Source organism: Brachyistius frenatus, unplaced genomic scaffold, assembly GCF_029030835.1.
Source record: "Brachyistius frenatus isolate BFR_SWC_R1_liver_20210118 unplaced genomic scaffold, ASM2903083v1 Contig_34, whole genome shotgun sequence".
NCBI lineage: Eukaryota > Metazoa > Chordata > Actinopteri > Embiotocidae > Brachyistius > Brachyistius frenatus.
In genome coordinates, this window is record NW_027210633.1 from 3,413,277 (window position 1) to 3,434,902 (window position 21,626).

General features: G+C 41.2%; 1 protein-coding gene across 1 annotated transcript in view; it reads right to left on the reverse strand.

The window, feature by feature from the left end:
• The window catches only part of specc1 (sperm antigen with calponin homology and coiled-coil domains 1), a 70,542-nt gene extending 48,999 nt beyond the window's left edge, over window positions 1-21,543 (reverse strand). Inside the window, exons 1-3 of the mRNA XM_069700727.1 lie at window positions 21,435-21,543; window positions 7,675-7,862; window positions 7,429-7,564 (exon numbers count right to left, since the gene is read on the reverse strand). Of these exons, the coding sequence (XP_069556828.1) occupies window positions 7,429-7,564; window positions 7,675-7,839 (301 nt within the window). The 5' untranslated portion in view covers window positions 7,840-7,862; window positions 21,435-21,543. The remainder of the gene's footprint in view (window positions 1-7,428; window positions 7,565-7,674; window positions 7,863-21,434) is intronic.
• Window positions 21,544-21,626: the final 83 nt, after the last annotated feature.

A 21,626-nucleotide genomic window follows, 5' to 3' on the forward strand; every position in this document is an offset into this window, starting at 1 on the left:
GCTGCATGATTCTGCCCATGTCAGGTTGAATATTCAGCCCTTTGATACGACGCTGTACGCGACTGTTTCCAAGCCTGTTCATGTCATATGACTGTTGCATTAACGGCTGATATAGTTTCCTCTTCCTTCTTTTATATTCTCCTCTCTCCTCATCTTGGAGCAGCAGATCCACATTGGTAAACAAACATGCCTCTAATCCAACTAAGAATGTTCTCCTCACCACAGGACGTCCATCTCTGTGGGTCCAACAGGCCTCTTTCAAAATCTGGCAAGACCCCTTGTCTCTGTCCTGTGTCTTTCGGGGACTCGCTGGGGTCACAAGCTTCTCAGGAGAGGAATCTCAAACTTAATGTCAAAACTCTGGTCAACAAACCTAAAAGGGGCCAGGTGTGTTTATGTGCAAATTGATGCCAGATGTGTAAATACAGTGTTAATTCTGGGCTTAGAGTGAAGCCCTGTAGATGCTCTGTATTGAGTATAGTAAAGCTTTTCCCACTTACCATAGTCTTCTTTACAGGGTATGCATAATAAATGGAGAAGCACATTATCATACTGTATATACTATAGAGTATATTTAGACTTGGACAGGGCACTGTAGGAAGCATGGAAGGTAAAGGTGTGAGTAATTTAGCATGCATATTTTTGACGTCTGTCTGCATATGCGAGCATGCATGTCTTTCTACTGCCTGTGTCAGTGTGTGTCTGTCTGTCATGGCTGAGTGCTTATGCAGGCTGAGGTGTCCCAGTGGACCGAGGCATGTTTGATTAATTTATCTGACAGATATGGGGAGCTCAAGGACCCTGCCTCTCTCACACTGACACATGCAGGCAAACAGGACCCTGCTGGGACCACAGGCTCCAGCTGAGTCTGGTGTCTGGGTTGTGTGGGGTAAAACTAACACATAATATATTGCAGCTCACCTTTGTTTCCCTGCTCTGCTTATCCTTCATTGTTAACCAGGATAAACTGACACTTGTAGCGGACAGACATCTTCGTTTTTGTTCGGACTGTGAATTGGTGCCATGAGGAAATGGTACAAGCAAGCTGTGAGGTCATTAATAGAAAACAGGAAGTCAGTCCACGTGGGGCAGATAGCTAAGATTGCTTTGTGAGCTGCCGTGTTGAGGGCTCGACTGGTATTTTGGCCGTTGCCTTCTTAGTGTTTTAGAGATGGAAGTGACCATATTTAGACAAGAGGGTGGAGCTAAGGAGAAGGGAGCGGTGGATCTGACTGAGAACTCGGGGACACTATGCATGCTCACCTACAGCAGCAATCTGACTGCACCCCAGGCATGTCAATCAAGCTAAGCTCCCTCCCAAACATACCTCTCTTTGAGGCCTCGCATTTGAACAATTGTGGAATTATTGTTAAATGTACCACCAGAACACTGATGAGGATGAGAGAATTCACAACAGACACCACAATGACCTGTAGAAAAAAATGTATGTACTTTTATTTCATGAGAGTAGCTCATGCTTTTTGAATGGAAGTCTATTAGAGCCAGCCCCTAGAGGCCCTCAGTGGTACTGCCCTTTAAGGCACTCCTCTACTCCATCACAGGTTAACAGCAACAGAGGCTGGAAGTTAACAAAATTAACACCCGGTGTTTGGCTGATAGATATTCAGGCAATGAGTCGATAAATAAAGTTGCTCTCCTGTAAGTCAACAACCTCCACAAGATGCTTTTGAGTCAGTATGAAGAATCCAGCATGCAACAAACGTTGACTAGTTCCTGACAAATGGTGATCATGACAGCAATAACATAAGCAGAAAACAAACAGTTAAAAAGTCTCTGTATGAGACAACATGTCAATATTCCTTGTTTTAACTTGGGTCTTACATTGAGACAACACTGCAGTGACAAACGTGACTCAGGAGAATGATGCCTTGCAGCAGAAACAGTAAAACTGGCAGGTGCATGTGTTTTCAAATTTAATGGTGTCAACAACTCCACTTATTTTTTTATTTTTTTTGTCAACTTTTGTCTCAAGGAAACAAGTTATAAAAGATGCTATGAAATACGGACAAGTGTAACATGTAATATACTGGGAACTAGATAGGTAGGTAGGTAGGTAGGTAGTTACTTTATTAATCCCCAAGGAGAATTTGTTTTCGCTACAGCAGCATTAATAGATACAGGAAAGCAATAAAATAACAGTAAAAAATATTAAATATAAAAATGCACAGTATATACAATAAAATAGAATAAAATAGAATAATTCAATTCAATTAAAACTAACGAAACAATAGTGCAAAGTTTTAAAAAATATATATATATATATTTAAACAAACAAGAAAAACAGACAACCAACAGTGTTATTGTTGTATGATGGATTTTGCCAGAAGTGAGTTATTGTACAGTCTGATGGCAGTGGGCAGGAATGATCTCCTGTATCAGGAATGATCTCCTGTATCTGTCCTTGTGACAGTGGAGCTGGAGGAGTCTATTGGAGAACGTCCTCCTCTGTCCCTGCAGCAGGTGGTGGAGAGGGTGGTCAGGATTATCCAACATGGATAACAGTTTGTTCAGCGTCCTCCTCTCCACCACCTTTTCCAGACTGTCCAGTTTGCAGCCAATGATGGAGCCGGCCTTCTTGACCAGTTTGTTAAGTCTGTTGGTGTCTCCGGCTCCAATGCTGCTCCCCCAGCAGACCACAGAGAAGTACAATGCACTGGCCACAACAGACTGGTAACTAGGGCTAAAGAGCTGCAACCAGGTCAATTTAACATGATATACTTCTGTACTCTGTTGTACTTTTGTATTTGTATAGTTCCTACAGAATTGACTACATATAGGTTCTATAGTATATCTCAAACTTACTTATCTATATAACAGATATATTTAACATTCAACAATAAATATTATACTTCCATGATGGTCATTGTCATTCAATGTGAACCCACAGCTGCTGACTCTTGATCACTACTGGAAGAACAAAATGTCTCAACACATGGATCACTTAGTGTCACATGACTTGCAAATATGTTTGTAACGTAAAGGTGGATGCATGCTAAAGCAGAAACATCTCAAATATGAACTGGGACTCTTCCTGTGACTGAAAGAAAAGGACTTCAGTCAATAGATCCAATGACTCACTGAAGGACATTTTTGTTAAGAGCAGTCCACTCACACAGATGAAAACATGAAGTGAACAGAGGTAAAGAAAGAGGAAAGCGCCCATCAATGAGGTTGCCATTTATAAAGTTATGTCCTGCAGTCATCCCCTTCAGGCCTGTTATTTATAGAACGGGGCAGTTTTATCTCCCTCCGTCTCTCCTTGCACACTCTACTGGGACTCCTCTCTGAGTGAAAGCTTTACTGAATTATTGATGACATGTCTTAAATAAGTCATCAGGATGAGGCTGGGTTTTAACCCGTTGTCTGACATTACGGTAGAGTTGGTAAAGTGCCAACTGAGATTGGGACAAGACTCCATTAGCAAAAATAACAGTTTTGACTCATTAGCACGGCATGCTGTGAGGGCAGGCGAGGGCGGGGCCAGACGGTCAGCCAGTGGAGCTTTTTAGCCAACACTGTGAGAGTGTGTGTCATGAGGAAAAATATTTGCAGCGAGTGAGAGTTGATTTCATCCATGAAAAGGAGGTACTAAAGATCAGTCTAATGTCTGAACACTGACTGTTGCACTAAACAGAATTTAACACAATGTGCTGACATGGCCTCTCCTAAAAATAGAACTCGATAGCATTAGAATCATGTTATGTTTGTTTATTAGCTTTTCCATGCAAGCACAATATGCAGGCACATCTTCCCACGGCAGCCTTTATTCCTACACTTAATTAAAACGGATGGTTGTTGCTTAATCATGTTTCTTACTCCGTGCAACACGAGTATGCTCCACCACTCAGTAAGGATTCTGTCGTACATCCACAGAATATAAAATACACTTGGACGGCCTCGGACAAAACACTCGATTACCGCTTGACGGCTACGATGACAGTTCTGCCTTCGAGCCCAGTAAGCCCTGATAGCTTCTTGTCACTGCGTAATGTCACAAATCCGCCAGGGAGAAGCTCATCTGTTTACGTCCAACCCAATGGGTGACAATCTCACGAAGGCAAGCCTGAAGACACGCCGCAGTGTCACCAGTCACCATGTTTATCCCAAAATGTCAAAATGCTAATTCTGGATTTTTTTATTATTTTTTTTACTTCTCTCTTCACCCACCTAAATCTTCTTCTAACATCTAACAGACAGTTCTCTTCTCTTCCACATCAGTAAATGCAAACACTCAAGACATTTGAGAGTAATACATCTCAAAGAGTTCAAAATACCAAAGAGCACCACCCCAATCTAAATTCAAATCGTGTCATTTCCCCTGTGTGAATATTTCAGAAGAACTCTCAAGTCAGGCTCACTGACTTAGTATTCGAAGCAGAGGACTGAATGATGATTGCCACTGTTCTCACGCACGGTTAACTATCGCCACTTATTCAGGTGTCAGATTTGATTTTCTACATCCTGGTCAGCTTTCTTTTGTAAAACCAGTTTGACATATCCACCCATTGTCTGTCTTCATCTGTCTTGATGTGCACTGGTGTTGAGTCTCATCCCAGGTGCAGAACAACACCGCTGCCCTGAGGGGAACCACAAAGCAAAAGCATCCTAGCGTGTCATGACTGTCCTACAACTGTACACAAGGTTACGATCTGCAAGTTAGTACACATTTGAGATGTGTTTGCTTACAAAGTGTGTATTATGAAATAGTGAATGACTGTAAGAAGAATCAAATTATTTAGATGAAAAACATTTGATGAAATCAAATCATGTTTTTGGATTTAGCCACATAAAAAGGTATAAAGTTGGTAAACTGTGTTTGAAGCTAGAAAGCAGAGGGTTACATTTTGTTACAGATGATTTGGCTTCTGCACTGTATTAGGATCAGCGATCAGAAAGCAAAACAAGCTCAATATGAAGGGTCAACATATCTTTAAAGTTGCATGTTGTTATATGGCTGCAGTTTGTATCGTGGAGAGTAGCATCCCTTATGTAAAATAAATAAATAAATATATATATGCAATGTATATACCTGTCTTTAACTTTTAACCAGAAGATTTCCTAGAAGAACTAGGCCAGGCTCAGTACATGAAGAGTAACGTATTCATCATGAACCGTACAAAGGGGGAATCTGTGCTCGTCCTTGGGTGTGAAAACACTTTGAAAAAACAAACTTTGGTTAATTAGAGCCAAATCCAGTGAAAGCTGATCATGGTCTAATTGTGTTTGAAAGAACCGAGAGGTTCACTTGGCCATGGTTTCTCAGCTCCTCCGGAGTCTTTTGTCAAGTAGAATTCAATTATCTTCGCTTTAGCACAAGAGCCCTTTGAAGAAGAAATTCAGCAGAGCACAGCATCTACACACTGAGTGAATGGACCGCCATAAACAAACACAGCTATCTCCCACACGCAGCATTTTCCAAGGGTGTGCTGCGAACAACATTAATTACTGAAAACAAATCCCTGTTGTTATCAACCACCATATTTATCCTACATGTAATACATGTTTTGGTATAACGTCAACTTGCTCTGTTTATCCAGCAGAGCATACCTGGCTACAGTACTAAAAAAGACAACAATAAGACAAGTAAAAAGATCATAAAAACCTTGAGAGAAGTCCTTCATGACATGGAAACCTTTTAATATTATACTGTATTTCAGTGACTAGGAAAGATGATAAAATAAAATAAACACCAATTGCAAAGACCACACATGAATGGGATGAACACAATATGTTACTATACAGTAGGTGGCTGAATAACACTTCACATTAAAGTCCTATTCATTTTTTCCCAAACCAAAAAACTGCATTGCATTCAACCTGCATTATTTCCCATAAATGTGGCTATTATGGGTTGTCCAAACTCTGCACGGTCTTCCTCTCAGATTTGGGGAAATGACAACTGGCACAAAACAGCAAATATTGAGGCAAGCAGAGCAAATCTACAGCAGCTTTCCAACAAACTGGATTTTTACATGAATCCTCTCAAACATTCAGACCAAATAAAAAAAAAACAACAACAAAAAACGGAATCATTTCCAGAAACCTCCAGAACCAAAGTGCACAGTAATGCACAGTCCATAGAAAAATAATAACCACATTACATTTGGCATATAAAGGGGAGTTATCCTTTAAAAGTATGTTTCTATGATGCAATACTTTCAGATAAAAGCCTAAACAAGTAGTTGATTAATCAATTAGTCATTCAGGAAAAGAATGGGCATCTTTTGATAATTGATTGATGGGTTTGGTTTTTTTCAGGCAAAAATGTAAATAAGATTCTCATTTGACAAATATGATTGTAAAGTTAATGTTATTTGTTTTTGTCCTAAACAAGGAATTTGAATATTCATTGGAGTCAAGGAAATTAAACTTTTGCATTTTATTTTACTTTATTCTGGTATTTTATAGAAATGATGAAATGATTGATTTATCAAAAAAGTCATCATATAAATAGATAATGAAGATTATTGGTAATTTCAGACCTAACTGAGATTTCATTTCATTCATGAGAACAATAACACTGGGCAACACACACTTTTTTATCCAACAAACTAAATTTGGAGGATCTCAGTCATTTTCATGCTGAAAGCTTTTCATGAATTATATTACTATTTCATCAATACGACTGTTGTTACACTTAAAACTTGTACAAATGTACTTCTGAAATCTAAAAGTGTATGATTTTTGCATATATCAGGAACATTCCTCTTTAGTATCCAGCAATGCTCTGTCAACACAAAGAGGCTCCACTTTGCCTGGTAGTGTTTTCATTTTCAGTTGTCTAAATTGTTAACTCATATCTGAGGCGAAACAGACCCTAATATGTTAATAAGAGCATAAAGCAACACATATATAACCACACAGTGTTCCGTTATACAAGCATACATAAACATTTCCCACATGAAAACCAAATAACGCCCAAAGACCAGCCAATAAAATCGCAATCCTCATGAATAGAAAAAAAACAACTTTTTTCCTCATTTGTCATCCAAAACAGATCCTGCTGTTCACACGGCTGAGCAGATGTTGTCTGAGGAGACGACTATGAATGCTTCCAGTATCTAAGTTTTGGACCAAAACCCTTGAGAACCTCAGTCATCAGCCACCTGCACCTCACGAGTGCCAATGAAACAAGAAACAACTAAAGACACAAGTGTAAAAGGGAGCATCTCGCAAGCTGTGGATTACCACCAGCCTCTGGGAGATATAACAGACAACGTTTAATGACACACTGTGGCCCTCTAGTGGCTGCGAGTGGTTAGTTCAACTCTGACACAAAATATTGACCACATCCATCATTTATGGGTATCACAGCTTTTCCCCTGGTTTTCAGGGGCTTTTTTTCATCCGAGAAAGTCTCTAAATTGAGGCATTTGAAGCTATTCATTCAGAGTTGTATTTTCCTACCTGACAGACTGCGAGGGCGAGCCTCAGCTAGATCTGAGATGGCTCCAGTGGTCACAGTCTTCTTCATCCGAGAGGCAGACGCAGCAGCTCCCAGTGCAGGCTTTGTCAAGGCATCATCACTGCTGGCTCTTTTCAGCTAGGAACACATCTGCTGTTAGTACCGACAAAGTACTGAAGGTCGAATCAGGTCATATTAATGTTCAGAGATGATTTGTAGTGGATGATTGCCGTGTGCTTGTGACTCACCCTGCTGAGACGCTGGTCTGAGGCCAGCGTGTTGGAGGATCTGGAGGTCTTCATGGCTGTGGAGGTGGTGGTGGTGGAGGAAGAGGAAGTCAAGGAAGGCGTCCTCATCCTGTCTGGGAGTCCCGCCTTGGGCAGCCCCACCTTGGTGGCGCCCGCTTTCAGCATGACTGGGTGTCAGAAAACTACACCTGAGAAAAGTCCAGAGAAAAGACAAAGTTGTTGAATACAGTGAGAAACCTTTGAATGGTTCTTTTCTGGAAAAGAAATAGCATCAAAGAACGTGTGAATTCACTGCAGTATGTAGGCAGATTCTTTCAAAACAGCAGTCCAGGACAGTCTTACTGATGGCTCATCTCTTTAACCAGTGCCCAAGAGGCACCCATAAGTAACACTGAAATATGAACACGTGATTTTCCATTAACTACAAAAAGCTCTTTGAACAACAAACAAGTCTCTTTCACAGAGTGAAACTGGCTTTTGAAAAGTTCTCTTTGTTGATCATTTTATTTTTAGCCTCACATACTTGTAACTGGAAGACTACAATGCATCTATTAAATAAAACCTTATAATAATAACAAAACAAAAAGCACAATTGATCAATTTTGACCAAAGCTGAAGTGTAATTTGTGGGGCACACTCGATCTAAATTATCGAGGACACCATCACAGCACAAAAATATCTAAAATACAAACATAACATTACAGTTCAAATACTTTTAAGCAATAATCTTACAAAAAAATAGATCAGGGTCAAATACATAATTACTCCGTCAAACACCACAGCTGCATAAACTTTAAGAGGAAGCACAGAATAATAGGCAGCACATTTGCTTCAGGTTTCATATAATAACGATACTGTATTAGCACTCCCTGGCATTTACTGCTCTTCCAAAATCCACAAACTAAGAGGCACCTCTTAGGTCAGCTCAGCTTATTCCAGCAGCAGCACTATTGAACCATTTCCTGCCAGAGGGAGGAGAAAAAACAGAATCTCTTATCTGATTTGTTCAAACAGTGGCAATAACCAAGACTTGACACTATCTCCATACATCTAGTAGGAGGTATGCAGACAACTACGGCCACACCTGTCTTCCTTCTGTAAGCAATATGGTCAATAAGTAGCAAAATAATGGATTTTTTTTTTTTTTTTTTTTTCCAAACTCCAACAGGATGTGATCAGAGTGACTGTTAAGAGTTTGTATTTGATGTCCAGAAGGAAATGCACTCATCGGGGAAAATCTGGGAAATGGAAGGAGGTGCACTTAACCAAGGAGAGTGGGTAAAGAGCTGTGTAGCTCCCAGAGGACTGGCTGACTCATTGATCAGGGTTGTGGTAACCTGATCTTTTGCCTCTGAGTGGCACTGGGCTGTCAATGAGGATACCCTCTCATCTCTGCAAGCACGAGAACAAGATAACTCAGGACAGGGCGGCTGTCAGGAAGCACAGCTTGTCCCTCTGCTCTTAACTCTGTATGTCCTACAACAGCTTAGAGCAGGATAAATGATGCTGCCGTAACCAGTAGTCAGCAGACCTACGCATAATCTTATAATGAATAATTGAAGCAGTATGGTGGGCACTAACCAACCCAAAGAACATACAGCACAGGAGAGCCACATCAATAAAATGGAAGTACCAGATCACATTTTGGTGCACTGTACACAGCAATTTTATTAGAGAACATTTGTGGGTCCTTAAGCACTCATCTGATTAAAACACACTATATGCACTTTGTTTTTTTGCCTGTATGAGATCATGTGTTTCCCTGCTGGCCCATCATATGATACTTAGGCGTCATCAGGCGATATCCTGTGACTTATTGCTGCGTGGCCTGGTAGTCGAACACCTTGGCTGTGATGCCTTACCTCCCCTCTGATCAGTTTATATGACTCATTGCCGAGCAAACGATTGACCTGCTTCTCAACCTGCTCTGATCTCAGTGGAGTTTAAATGAGGAAATGAGGTGAAATGGAGGATGTCCCAGTTGAGATCAAATCACTTTCATTTTTCAAAAACAGGGAACTTCGACACAACCAAACATTTTGTAGAAACAATAATGTAATGTTTGCAATTATAAGCCTATAATATGCAAAAGCCTAACGCACTTGGTTTTCACATTCCTTAACCACTGCAGAGCTCAATTCTGCTAATACGACCTCTCTATGCTCCTCTGCAGAGATATGATTCTCAGGAGCCAGAACTGTGCCCCACTTACTCTACAACGACCTAGTTGTGAAAGCCAAAACTCTTTGAGAGACAGACAGCAGGGCCGTATCTTAAACTTGAACAAACCAAAAGTTAAGACACAGAGTGGGATGAGGTATCTCATTCTAAAATCAGCTCGGCTGACAAAGATGAGAGACATTTACTGACTTTTACTACAATACAGCCTTCACTGACTGACAAAACACACATGTAAGATGATGACAATGTTACTTAAACACAGCTCGTAAAAAGATAAAAATGGAATTTGCTCTAAAAATCACCAAATGAGACCACCACATATAATTTGTAGTCCCCACAGCAATAAGTAATGGGTTGTCATCTTGCCTTAATTATATTGCTTCCAAAAATGGGAAGCTGAATGTAAAGGCTGAATATGGGACAGAGTGGTGGAGGAGCTTTTCAGAGAATTTCTGATAGTTGCTGCTGAACTGTTGAAAGGAGATAAGAAGAAAGCACGAGGAGTCAGGAGCAACTGAAAGTTATCAGTTTGGGTCTGGATGAAACAACCTCTCACACAATCATCTGATCTGATACGATCCTGTGGGAGAAGACGACCGGCTTTCATTACACAAGACACATCAACACTGATACAGAAAGTAAGCAGCTCACCAAATCAGATCGAGTTCAGATAGAAAAAACCCTCAACAAATGTGACAAGTCAAACAATACTCTACTTCATTTGTTCAAGTTCGATAGGTATTTATATATTTTCACTGAAAAGATGTGCATTTATAATCATTTGAGGATGCAACCTCATACTGCGCAGCAAAAATAGGACAAGCAGACAAAATATTCATAATTACTGTATGCAAACGCAGCACTATTTACAAAAAACCCATCTTGTATGTGAAATGAATTGCACAAATATGTAACTTGAACAACTCAGCTTTCCAAACCCACAAATCGCCTTAGATCATAGAGGAAAGCTCTCCAGTATTGACAATTCTTTTTACCTTAAATGTAGGCTATGGTACAGTGAAGAACAGTGGATGTGCGCTCCAATTTAAATGTTCCCTGGATGTGTTTAGGTACAGTATGGAACACATGGAAGTGAAATGCATCCATCCCTAACTAGGAACTCTCTGTGCACAAGAATGAACTTCCTGCCAATGTGATTTATGCAGAGCTTTAAAAAAAAAAAAAAAAAAAAAAAAGATCTGAAAGGGAAACTGCAGTTCTGCAAACAACAGACTGTAAAACCTGCTGCCTTCCTGTGATGGTACTTAATTAGGCAAAGTGCATTCAGGTATGATGCACGCCTTTGTACTCGATCCACAGAGAATAACATTGAAGAGATTCAAACATCGCAAAGCATAACCAACCATAAGCTATGTTTATTTAAGGTATTTCTTTACCATCATACCACAGGCATTAACATGTCTACTTTACACACTGACAACTTGTGACAAACAGACCACAAAAAGCAGCAACATGAATGATTCAACTACTCAGCATCTGATATGCTTCGAACCGCAGTGGCTACATTTGAAAAAGAAAAAACACAAGACACGAGACACTTGGTTGAATTTTCACTCGACATCATCACGTCTTCTCATGTTCTTTCCTGTCTGGCTGTGTGGTTAGCAGAAACAGAAACAGAAAACAGCTAAATACAACTCAATATAACATACTGCAGGCATCACATAAGCCTACATCCTATATAGGGCACCCTTTGGTTAAATACTACCTCTGCGCAGACTATGGATTGCAAAGTTTAGCTCAGCCCATATTTCCCCTTCAGAAATGTACTGTAGTAGTAAACAGAAATGTGAAAAACCTGGCAGAAATATCAGCAGCAGATGGTCTCAGACACTTTCTTCCTGACTTATTATGTAAAGTGACCTCAGTTGTTCCTATTTGAGGCTTTTCATTTCCAATCCAACAATCACAAACGTCAACTTCAATCAAAAATCAACTTTATCCGTCCGTTAAAGCTTCAAAACAAGGACTAAAGATATAGCAACACATTGGCACGTCATCTGGGAGCTTACTGTAGTTAGTAATGAGAAAGAGGGCGATGACATATTGGTGCCATTGGAGAAAATGCTCAAGGAAAAAAAAACCAGTGGTGCAGCTCATTCACGTGTTTGGTACTGGATGCCTGAGTGCTCTGCAACACTAAATATTTGTCCTTCGCGGCGCTCTACAGAGTCTGAGGTCAAAACGAAAGGTCAGAAGCAACGACTGTCTGCCTCCCTGCAGCCGTCAGGATGAGGAAGTACTGCAGGCTGCCAACCGCCGTGCTGTGTGCTGTTGCCTCTTTCACTCTCATGCTAAGAGCAGCAGAGTGATAGGGTCTCAGCCGTGGGCACGTTTTCCCCTCTCTCAGTTTTTCCAGACTGTTACTCACACAGTGAAGAAGGGAGAATGGATTAAGGGGAGTAACAGGTTTTCAACATGTGACCTCCACATTACTGTGAGATACCTGGCCTGAATAATTGTAATGACTCATTGATCCCACAGCCTAAACCGCTGTTGTTTGAAAGGCGGGGTTTTTTTATACTTTGTTCACTGGCCAGTGGCTTGCAATTTGATTTAACCCGGGATCATGTGAGCAGGTTGTAGGAAAGACAACCGTTCTATTGTATTCTTAAATAAGAAAAAACAAAAGTGTGAAACAAGCTCTTGCTGCTTCAGTGAAAATGTTGTGCACTGCATCCGAGTCTGGTCTAACTCATTGAAGTCGATTCTGAAAACTAAAGATGAAAAACAAAGATTGATTTATGACATTGTTTTGAGTTCTTTATTTCCAAATTATTTGTAGGCTGTTTGGGCTCAAACCACAGCTACCAACACTGACAAAGCCAATCTTTGTCTCAGAAACACTCCGTAATATGAGGGTGGATCATTTGTGGAGGGGTCAGCAATTTATGCTCTCCCATGCTGGTCTAATTTGGATCCCACAACATACAGCATGCCAAGGCCGTAGAGCAAGTGGGTAGAGAGCGTACTGCACTCTGGGCCGGGATGAAACAAGCTTCAGTTTGTGGCAAGTGGTAAACTGAGGAACTTGGTCTGACCACACCCCTACACCACCACAAAAACAGCCTCTTAAAAGGGCGCAGCAGAGAGTTGAGTAACAGTTCAGCAGGCTTTTCAAGGCATGACATACAGTTTCGCACCCAGCTTCAGATACAGATATGGAGTGTGATTTGACTTTCACCACGCACGTTCGACTACACTCGGTCTGTGATGTTGCCACCGAGGACACGAATGGATTGCTGCCTTCTCAGATGGTGTCTGAACTTTGCACCACTTCCATGATTGTTCACTGCTCCAGTGGTCACGTGTGTCTGTGTTGCAAGAAGTATACACCAGAAAATCCTTGGCTGTTGACACCAAATATCATGATGCTACAAACAGTTGTAGTTAACAATCTACCTACTGGGTTATTTTAATATGTGTAAGATGTGTGAGGCCATCTGATATAACTGACTGTTTTATATCCCTGTTTACCCTTTATGGATGGCTGCTGTGCTGAACCAACGTGACTGAGGAGAACAATGTTTCAAAAATACTGACAAAAGACTACATTTTTCTTTATTTCAAATACAACATTTAAAATAGATCCCTCAAGAGCAGGTGTTGTGAGCCAGCTGAAGATTGTTTTAATTTCAGCACGCCAGGCAATCGTTGTCGAAACATTTCACTCAAAACCACGCAAGTTTACTCCTACTCCAAAAACAAGTTAAACGTCCAATGTACAAATTCTGTTGCCATCCATCTAGTAGGTGTTTAGATATTTGGGAGAGCACCTGTGGAGGCTTTAGAATTGGTAATAGTGTTTTTGTTGCATGAACAAAATACAGTCCAACGTGTCTAATAGGAAACATAGACTTGGAAGAAAGGGGAGAATGAAGAACCACTTTATTCAGATCACATCTGGAGAGACCAGTAAATACCAGTAAGTACACTGAACATTTCTGAGCCATACAAAGAGTTAACTTAAAAAATATCAGGATGTTTCACAGAATTTCCAATTGGGATAAGTTTCCATCCTGTCAAACCGTCTGCGTAAATTAAAACTGAACACAAAGAGAGGGTGAATGACGAAACAGGAGACCCCTGAAGTATAAAACAGGCCAACTTTTAATAAATGATGATGTAACATGAAGCCATGTGGCTGGATAATCAATGGCTGAAATGGTTCTTAGGGGATTCTTGTCATATTGTGATACAAGTGTCTGAGTGGACGGACCGCTGACAACCACTCTTCTCCGACAAAACCAACCGCAGGCAAGCTGAAGCTCAAACAGTAAGCAGCACCTGCCTCTCAATCTCTTCCTTTTTCCTCTCTGTCGAAAGGAAAGAGCATTGAGTCAGACTCCCACACAGACACAACGCTGTCATACAGGATGTCACAACAAATATCAAATGTGCAAAGAGGGTGATTCAGCTGAGTGTTTGCCTAAAAATACATCCTATTCAATGCACATTGTGCACGTGAAAGTTGAAGCAACTGCAACCAAAATGAGAATTATTTAAAAAGATACCGTATTGGAGGATTACAAATGCAATGTCAAGTTGCATTTTTGGCAGGAAAAAATGGTAATGTGCGAGAATTGAAATATTAGAATAATACGCTAAAGATGTTTGTAGTATTACTCCAGAATTCACTGAATTAAAGCCTTCTGGGGATGACTGGGGCAAGATGTGGAAACTATTTGACAAAATAAGAGAAGATTCAATAATGTAGTTTTCTCTACAAAATGTATTGTTACTAAAAATGAGGAAAGCTTCATGAAGCCACACAAAATGAACAGAATACAGATATCGCTTTTAAAATAGATATATTTAAGTACATTGCGCTATGATTTCACTGAGCACTCAGCAGTGTGCCAGTAAGGAACAGGAAGTTTGGGCAACTTCAGTGAGAGATTGAAAAATATTTTCTGTTAAATTTGTATCCGATTGTCTGATTCAGCTTTAAGATGGTGATTAGTTAAGCAAGCTGTTGGTTTTTTACACTATTGATGTAGCAGATGGTGAAACAATTGTACATAAAGATGAACTGATATCAGAAACACAATTCAATGTGTTGGCATTGCAGTCTAATTTGGACTAAAACCTTACAGTATAGCTATGATGACGTCTAACAGTTCAAACTAGCTGGATCCTAAATATAGTGTATCAAGAGTACTGAACTTAAACTTCTTACAAATGAAAGCAGAGATGATCTGTCTGATGCTTCTGCTGGTGTTGTTACTGCTACTACTGGTATCACATTACCATAACAACCGCTGAACAAATGCCCGTCTGCACTAGAGCTACAGAACCGATTACTATTGCCATTTAAAAACATATAACACCGCAGAATTAAGATCCAGTTCACTTTAACATCAAAGTATTATTGGAGTCAATAATGTTTCAGTTGGCAAAGGTGACAGGAGAATATGTGCGTTCGCACACATTGAGGTATAATTAACCTGACCACGTCGGCAGCTCTGAAGCATCTGTACAGCACCTGGATAAAGAAAAGCAGCTTGTGCAAAGTCATTATGTCAGCTAAAGTGAAACAGGAAGAGTGTGGGATTAGGTTGTGTCCCATGCTGTGAGACGGTCTCTGTTCTCCCTCTGTGTTCCCCTTTAGTCTGGAGGGATGTGAAAGTAGTATGCAACAGGATGCAAAAAGTGGTATTAGGGGAATTGTAACATAGTTTCACACAAAACAACATAGCACATGTGCCATTTTTCTGTTGTCATAGCAGGTTTTGAGAATTGAGCAAAGCCGTAATGCCAAACACACTACGATTAATAGCTGAACAAATATGAACATACATAATGCTTCAAGCTGCCCTCCAGGAAATGAAGAATCCTGAACTAAGAGCTAGTAAGTAATAGTTCACATGTGGTAGGTATCATATATGTTTGAGGCTATTTACTATCCTGCAAACTGCCTTTGTGAAGTCAAGTTGATTCTAGTTATTGCTAGAAATAGAACAAGAACCCCATCGTATGATACTTTAATTTCTTAACCAAAGCACTGAAAAGCTACTTCCAAGCATCTGAATATGAAATAACCTCAAGACGAGAGCTGCTGCTTAAATCAGCATCTTTTAGTTTAAGAAAAGATGAGAAGAAAGTGGATCTACTGAGAAAAGTGCTGAGTTGATTATTTCCTTCTGGATATTCTTCTTACTAAGAGCAGTGTGATCTGTTTGGTCCAAGTCAAACAAGGACTAACTGATGCAGTGAACTGTGCCACCTCACAGCAGTCACAGTCATCCATTATTTCCTCAAAAACTGCTCTATCCTGGATTCACCAGGCATACAGTAGGCGCTGAGATAGATACAGTCTTCATGCATATTTCATCTGCTTCATCCTCCGTTTCATCTTTCTCAGAGCCAGGCTCCCTGGAGGACCAAACTTCCTGCTCTGAGGGTGTCAAAGTTCTTGTCTGATAAACACACGGTCAGAGCCACGTTGCAGAAACTTCAGCTGCCTTCCAGTGTGCCTGGCTGGCTACATGTACACTGAGTGGGCGGATTCCATAGAAACACTCGCACAGCATCCACGAGGACTGTGAGAGAATAAAAACATAGCCACTAAACAGAGCCCAGTGATTTTCCACAATGGAACATTATTAGTGCCACGGACTAGAATTACTGTCCAACCCTAAAGGAGCGTTCCCCTCTCTGTCTTCTGAGTTTGCAACAGTACACAGACTTGTGGCATGAGTGCTATTTGATGTGCCCTGTGGGTGTGTTCAATTTAACTTGTATGGAGAAGCATGCGGATGCAGATTACAATGGGTCCGACATCATTCAGATACCAAACAAACATTTTTAATGACACTCCCCGTCCACGTGCAGACGTCACACATGTAAACTAGCTCGTCCTGTTTACTCGGCTGGTCTTCTCTTGACTCACATGTTACACTTTTACAGGATATTGTTTCTCTCAGGCAGCAGTGGAGGCAAATAAGCCTCACATTTACATGTAAAGACCATATCTGTGCTTCACCTCAGACGTGGCCCAGGCGACCCATTTACAAAAACGGTAGCATTCCTTTGAGCCAGCGAGTTAAGACGGCGATGCTTGTCAAGTATGCGGCCTGTTTCCTGGACGCTCCTGAACTAAAATCATAGCCAGAGGAAAAAGATACGTGGAGCTACCTTCCTGCATGAACAAACAAACATCCCTCAGACAGAAAACATTTTGTGCCAATGCAATGAATTTGTCTCCGTTGGCCGTCTGGTAGATGACGTTTTACTTGAAAAAAAGAAAAAAAGAGTGAAAGTGCTGTGCCAGGCAATGCTGTGGAGGCTGGGGACCATCTGTGCAAAGCAAAAGTATCGAGTTAAAGTATCCCGCAATGTAGCGGCAACCTGCTGACAATGTACCGAGTTTCCACACGTCCGGACAGAAAAAGGTTTGTTTCTATTTATTCAACTGTCTGAATGCCACTCAAGTCGTCCTTCCTGCTCCGATCGGTCCAGCTCCTCTTATCTCCTTAATTAAAGCCTCCTCCACTGCAGTAAAGGACATGCCACTCCAACTGTCTGCCGACCAGACCTCGCCTCTTGAGGACAGATAACAACTCTTTCTTCTCAGAACACACTGATCGCTTCTCTCTGAATGTGTGCGAGAGGGAGAAATTGAGCTGACTGGCCAAACCTAGCAGAGAAATGTTTTTCTGACCATATTTGTATTTTCCTATGATCCTCATGTTGGAGGGTGTAAGAGCTATTCTTGATTCTTGAGGGTCACACAAACAGCAATTGGGGCTAAATGAATGGTTACGAGACAAACACAATTATTACTATAACTGTCCTAAGAGCTGTTAGTCAAGTTAGTATACGTATCTATGAAGTGCTTCAACTGTTAATGTCAAGTCGCTGCTGTTCTGTCCCACTGGACAGTCGTGTCCCTCAGGACTCCTGTAGTATACCCAGTCAGACCTTCTCTCTACCACAGACCAGGCAGGAGAATATTTGTTAACTATATCACCACTCACTTTGAACTACACAGATCTTGGGGCTCATTTTCATTTGAAATCTTTGAAACATATACTAGTTCATGTCAACAAAACAACTTGCATCTTAAGCAACACACTGCATTGGCTTGTTCAGTCCTAATGACTTTACCTGATAATGTATGTAAAGGAAACTGTTGCTATGGTGATCCCTTTATGAACCTGGACACAGTCTGTGAACTTGTTGACCTGCACAGTCTTCCCAAACTGCCCCGCAGACACTGACAGCAGGATATTCTCCATCTAGGCTTCAGTTTGTTTACAGATAAGCTCCACCTCAAAATACATTTCATACCAGCTGTTTTCTCAAGCTGAAATTTGATCATAAAATGATGTTGTAAATGAGGCCAATAACATTGTAAAGAGACCCAAAGATTAAAATTACACATCACCTACAACAACCTCGACCTGACTCAGGACATTGTCCAACTGAGCCACAACGCCATTTATTTGTTCGGTTTATTCCCCCAACCTCACACTGTATTTTTAAATATACTGATGTTTCCTAACCAACATTTAAGGATGTAAACACTCTTTATTTAGGACTGATACAAATCCAAGTCTAGATTTAAGCTTAAGTGACTGATTTCTTTTTTTTTTTTTAGCAACGTATATGGAAATGAAAACTATTTGATCTCTGAACAGCTTTTAGATGAGTCGTAAGCACATTTCATGCTGGTCATATTGAGGTACCAGAGGTATGGACAGTATGCATTTGAGTGTGAGACCCAGAGTGAGACCCATAGGTAACTATGGTGGTCTGTCCTTCCATAGAAAGTAACTGGGCATCTGTGATCAAAGAGCATCTGACGTAGCGTCGAGCACTACATCACTGCAGTATCTCCCTTTCACCATTCTTACCACAGCTGGACAAGGTCATGTTAAATTCTGTTCCTCACCCCCAACCAGCCTCATTTCATATATCATTTACAGGATCTAGATGAAGGACTCTAGTGTTGCTGTTCATTTTCTCCTCACCGTCCCCTTGCAGTGTGGTTACCATAAAGGATTCCAGGACACCAGCAGTGGTAGGAGATATTTCTGATTCAGTACAGAACGCAGACCTTGAATTCGCATTACAACATCACACACTCACACAGACATTGAAATTCTTCCCATTGAGCAGAGCAGTCAAGGAGATCAACAGATACCATTTTGTGACTAACAAAACAAGCCGTTCCACCCGTGTCCATACAAGTGGAGACGGGTGTTCCCCACGTAAGGGTTAGGGTTAGGGTTACTACACTAGGGTTACTATAAATAGCCCACCAATCACAAGAACTGGCAGGATAATGAGTTGAACAGAGAATGAGTGAAACTCTAGAAAAATCAAGGAGGATTTACAGCTGCAGGTACTACAAAGACTCAAGAGTAACTCCATCAACAACAAACACAAAGCCATTATTAAATTTCTCAATCCCATTAGCTATTTTCAGCTGTCTTTATGTAATTTTTCTAGCCACAAACACTCTCACAACATATATCAAAGACTGAGAAAAGACAGGAGGAGCCTCTTCCATCAATAAATGCGTTTGACAGTGGATGTATCCACCACTCTGCACTACAGTCTGACTGCCCGTCATTTCATACATGCATATAACCAGCATCCCGTGGTGTCTAGCATGGGCAAAAGACAAGAGACAGATTTCCAACTATTTCCCCTTCTGGGATGGTTAACCATGAGAAAAACAAAGGCTCTAATTACCTACAAACAAAATTCACATGGACGGCATCATAAATGACTGGTACAGTGCTCCTATTTGAACTCCCTTTTCCCTGGCATAATCAAAAGCAACAGAAGAAAGTGAAAGCTGTCATTTGTTTCCCATTTGGTTTCACCCAAAAGGACCCATGCATGTACCGCTGGTCTCTTCTAAAAACACAGGCCAACAACGTAAGCTCTGCAAATAGAATATTTTACAGCGTAACTTTTCCCTTTTGTCATTATTGAGCTATCCAATTATGCTGCACAGCTAGCATTACTAAAATAGCAAAAACAAATCAAACCTTTAGGCCTCCCTGTTCTAGACACTGAATCTGATGTTTTTGGGACACTTTGGTAATGTAGTTTACAAGTAAATGCTACCTGGCAAGAGTAGAATTACACAGAAGCTTAGTCAGGATAGTCTACCATAATGAAGCATTTAAGGGCCTATTAAAAACATAAACAACAAACGTGCACTGATAGCTGCAGTAAACACAACAAAGCCTTGTTTGACTGCTTCACATGGAACTGATCTAATGAAGAATGAATGGCTGGCTAATCATGTGGAGAAAAACAGCTTGCAGCACACTGATGTGGTTCCAAAGGCAATCTGCTATTGGCAGCAACATGTAAAATTTACATAAAACCTAAACAGCACGGTTAATTTGGGAAATTCATTAGTAACCTTATCGGACAGTAGTTTCCCAGGTTTATGTCAGGGAAAGAGTCCCGTACAAGAAGCAGGTGCTAAAGAAAGCCCAACTACACCGAATACAAATCTGAGAGGAAACCTTTCACGGATGCAAATCTCTGTAATGTAGATAATGAATTGTAGAGAGTGGCCGGGTGCAGGGCTATAGCTACCACTGAAGAAACCCAGGTCAATCAGGATCTTTACTGTATGGCTGACGGGATTTTTGTAGCAACCAGGAGAGACTTTACACTTTGCAAAGGCATGTTTAAATTTGACTACTTCTGGGTTTAACAAAAAATATAGGCTAAAGAAATAACAGCCAAGGTAAAGTCTATTCTAAATAATGACATTTTATTTGGTTTCTTTATTCTCTGAGGGTGGTTGAGAGTAATATTCACGTCGGAAATCCTGTTCACGGGAGAAAATTCAGAATTGTCAGACATCTCTTGACAATCACAACACTTACTGCATTCATGCTCTCACTCAGTCATGGTGGAATAAGAGTTGAATGCATGAAACAGATGGTGATAAAGCAGATGGGGAGCATTAAAAGAGCAGGGATCCTGTTGAATTCACGAGTTCGCGTGGTGCGACATGAGCAAGTCCAGTGAAGACTCCGGGACGGTTCTGTGAAGCCATGTCCAACAGGACATATGTCCAACAGGACATGACATCCCGGAGACGCTCCAGGACGGTTCTGTGAAGCCATGTCCAACAGGACATATGTCCAACAGGACATGACATCCCGGAGACGCTCGTGTTTATTCGACTTTCTGTGGCACGACGTCATAAACAAACAGTGACACATTCAATTAGCGTAAAAAAAACCAATATGTCCTTGAGCTAATTTTATGACAGTCGTTGTTATCGTATCAGGAAAGACGTGTGTGCTCAGTCATGGTTGCATTAGAGGAACAGAAACGTCCTCAGTGACTGATAGTGCCGTTAACCAGCGAGCTGTCAGCGGCGGCAGAGACTCCCCGGACCAACGGCTCCCCAACGGCTCTCTCTCTCTGACCGCTTCTTCAATGTCCACCGACAACAGAGCAGCGTTAACGGTAAAGTTTACAACCTTTTAACTCAACAAACTGCCGACAAGAAGGAGAAAAGCGGCGGGGCTGTCACAAATACTTGAGTATTTTAGGCAGCGGCTTCTCCTCACCTGTTTCAGTGTTGCGGCGGCGGTGCTGCTGTTTTCTGGCCGGGATGCTGCTGCTGCTGCTGCCGCCCGCTCCGCGCACGCGAGTCGTTGAAGTGTCACGGACAGCTCGAGCTGAGGCCGGTAGGTGGAGCGCGTGCAGCGGGTTCGTGTTTGGCGCAGTGCTCCGATGGGTTTCTGGGAAATGTAGTCTTT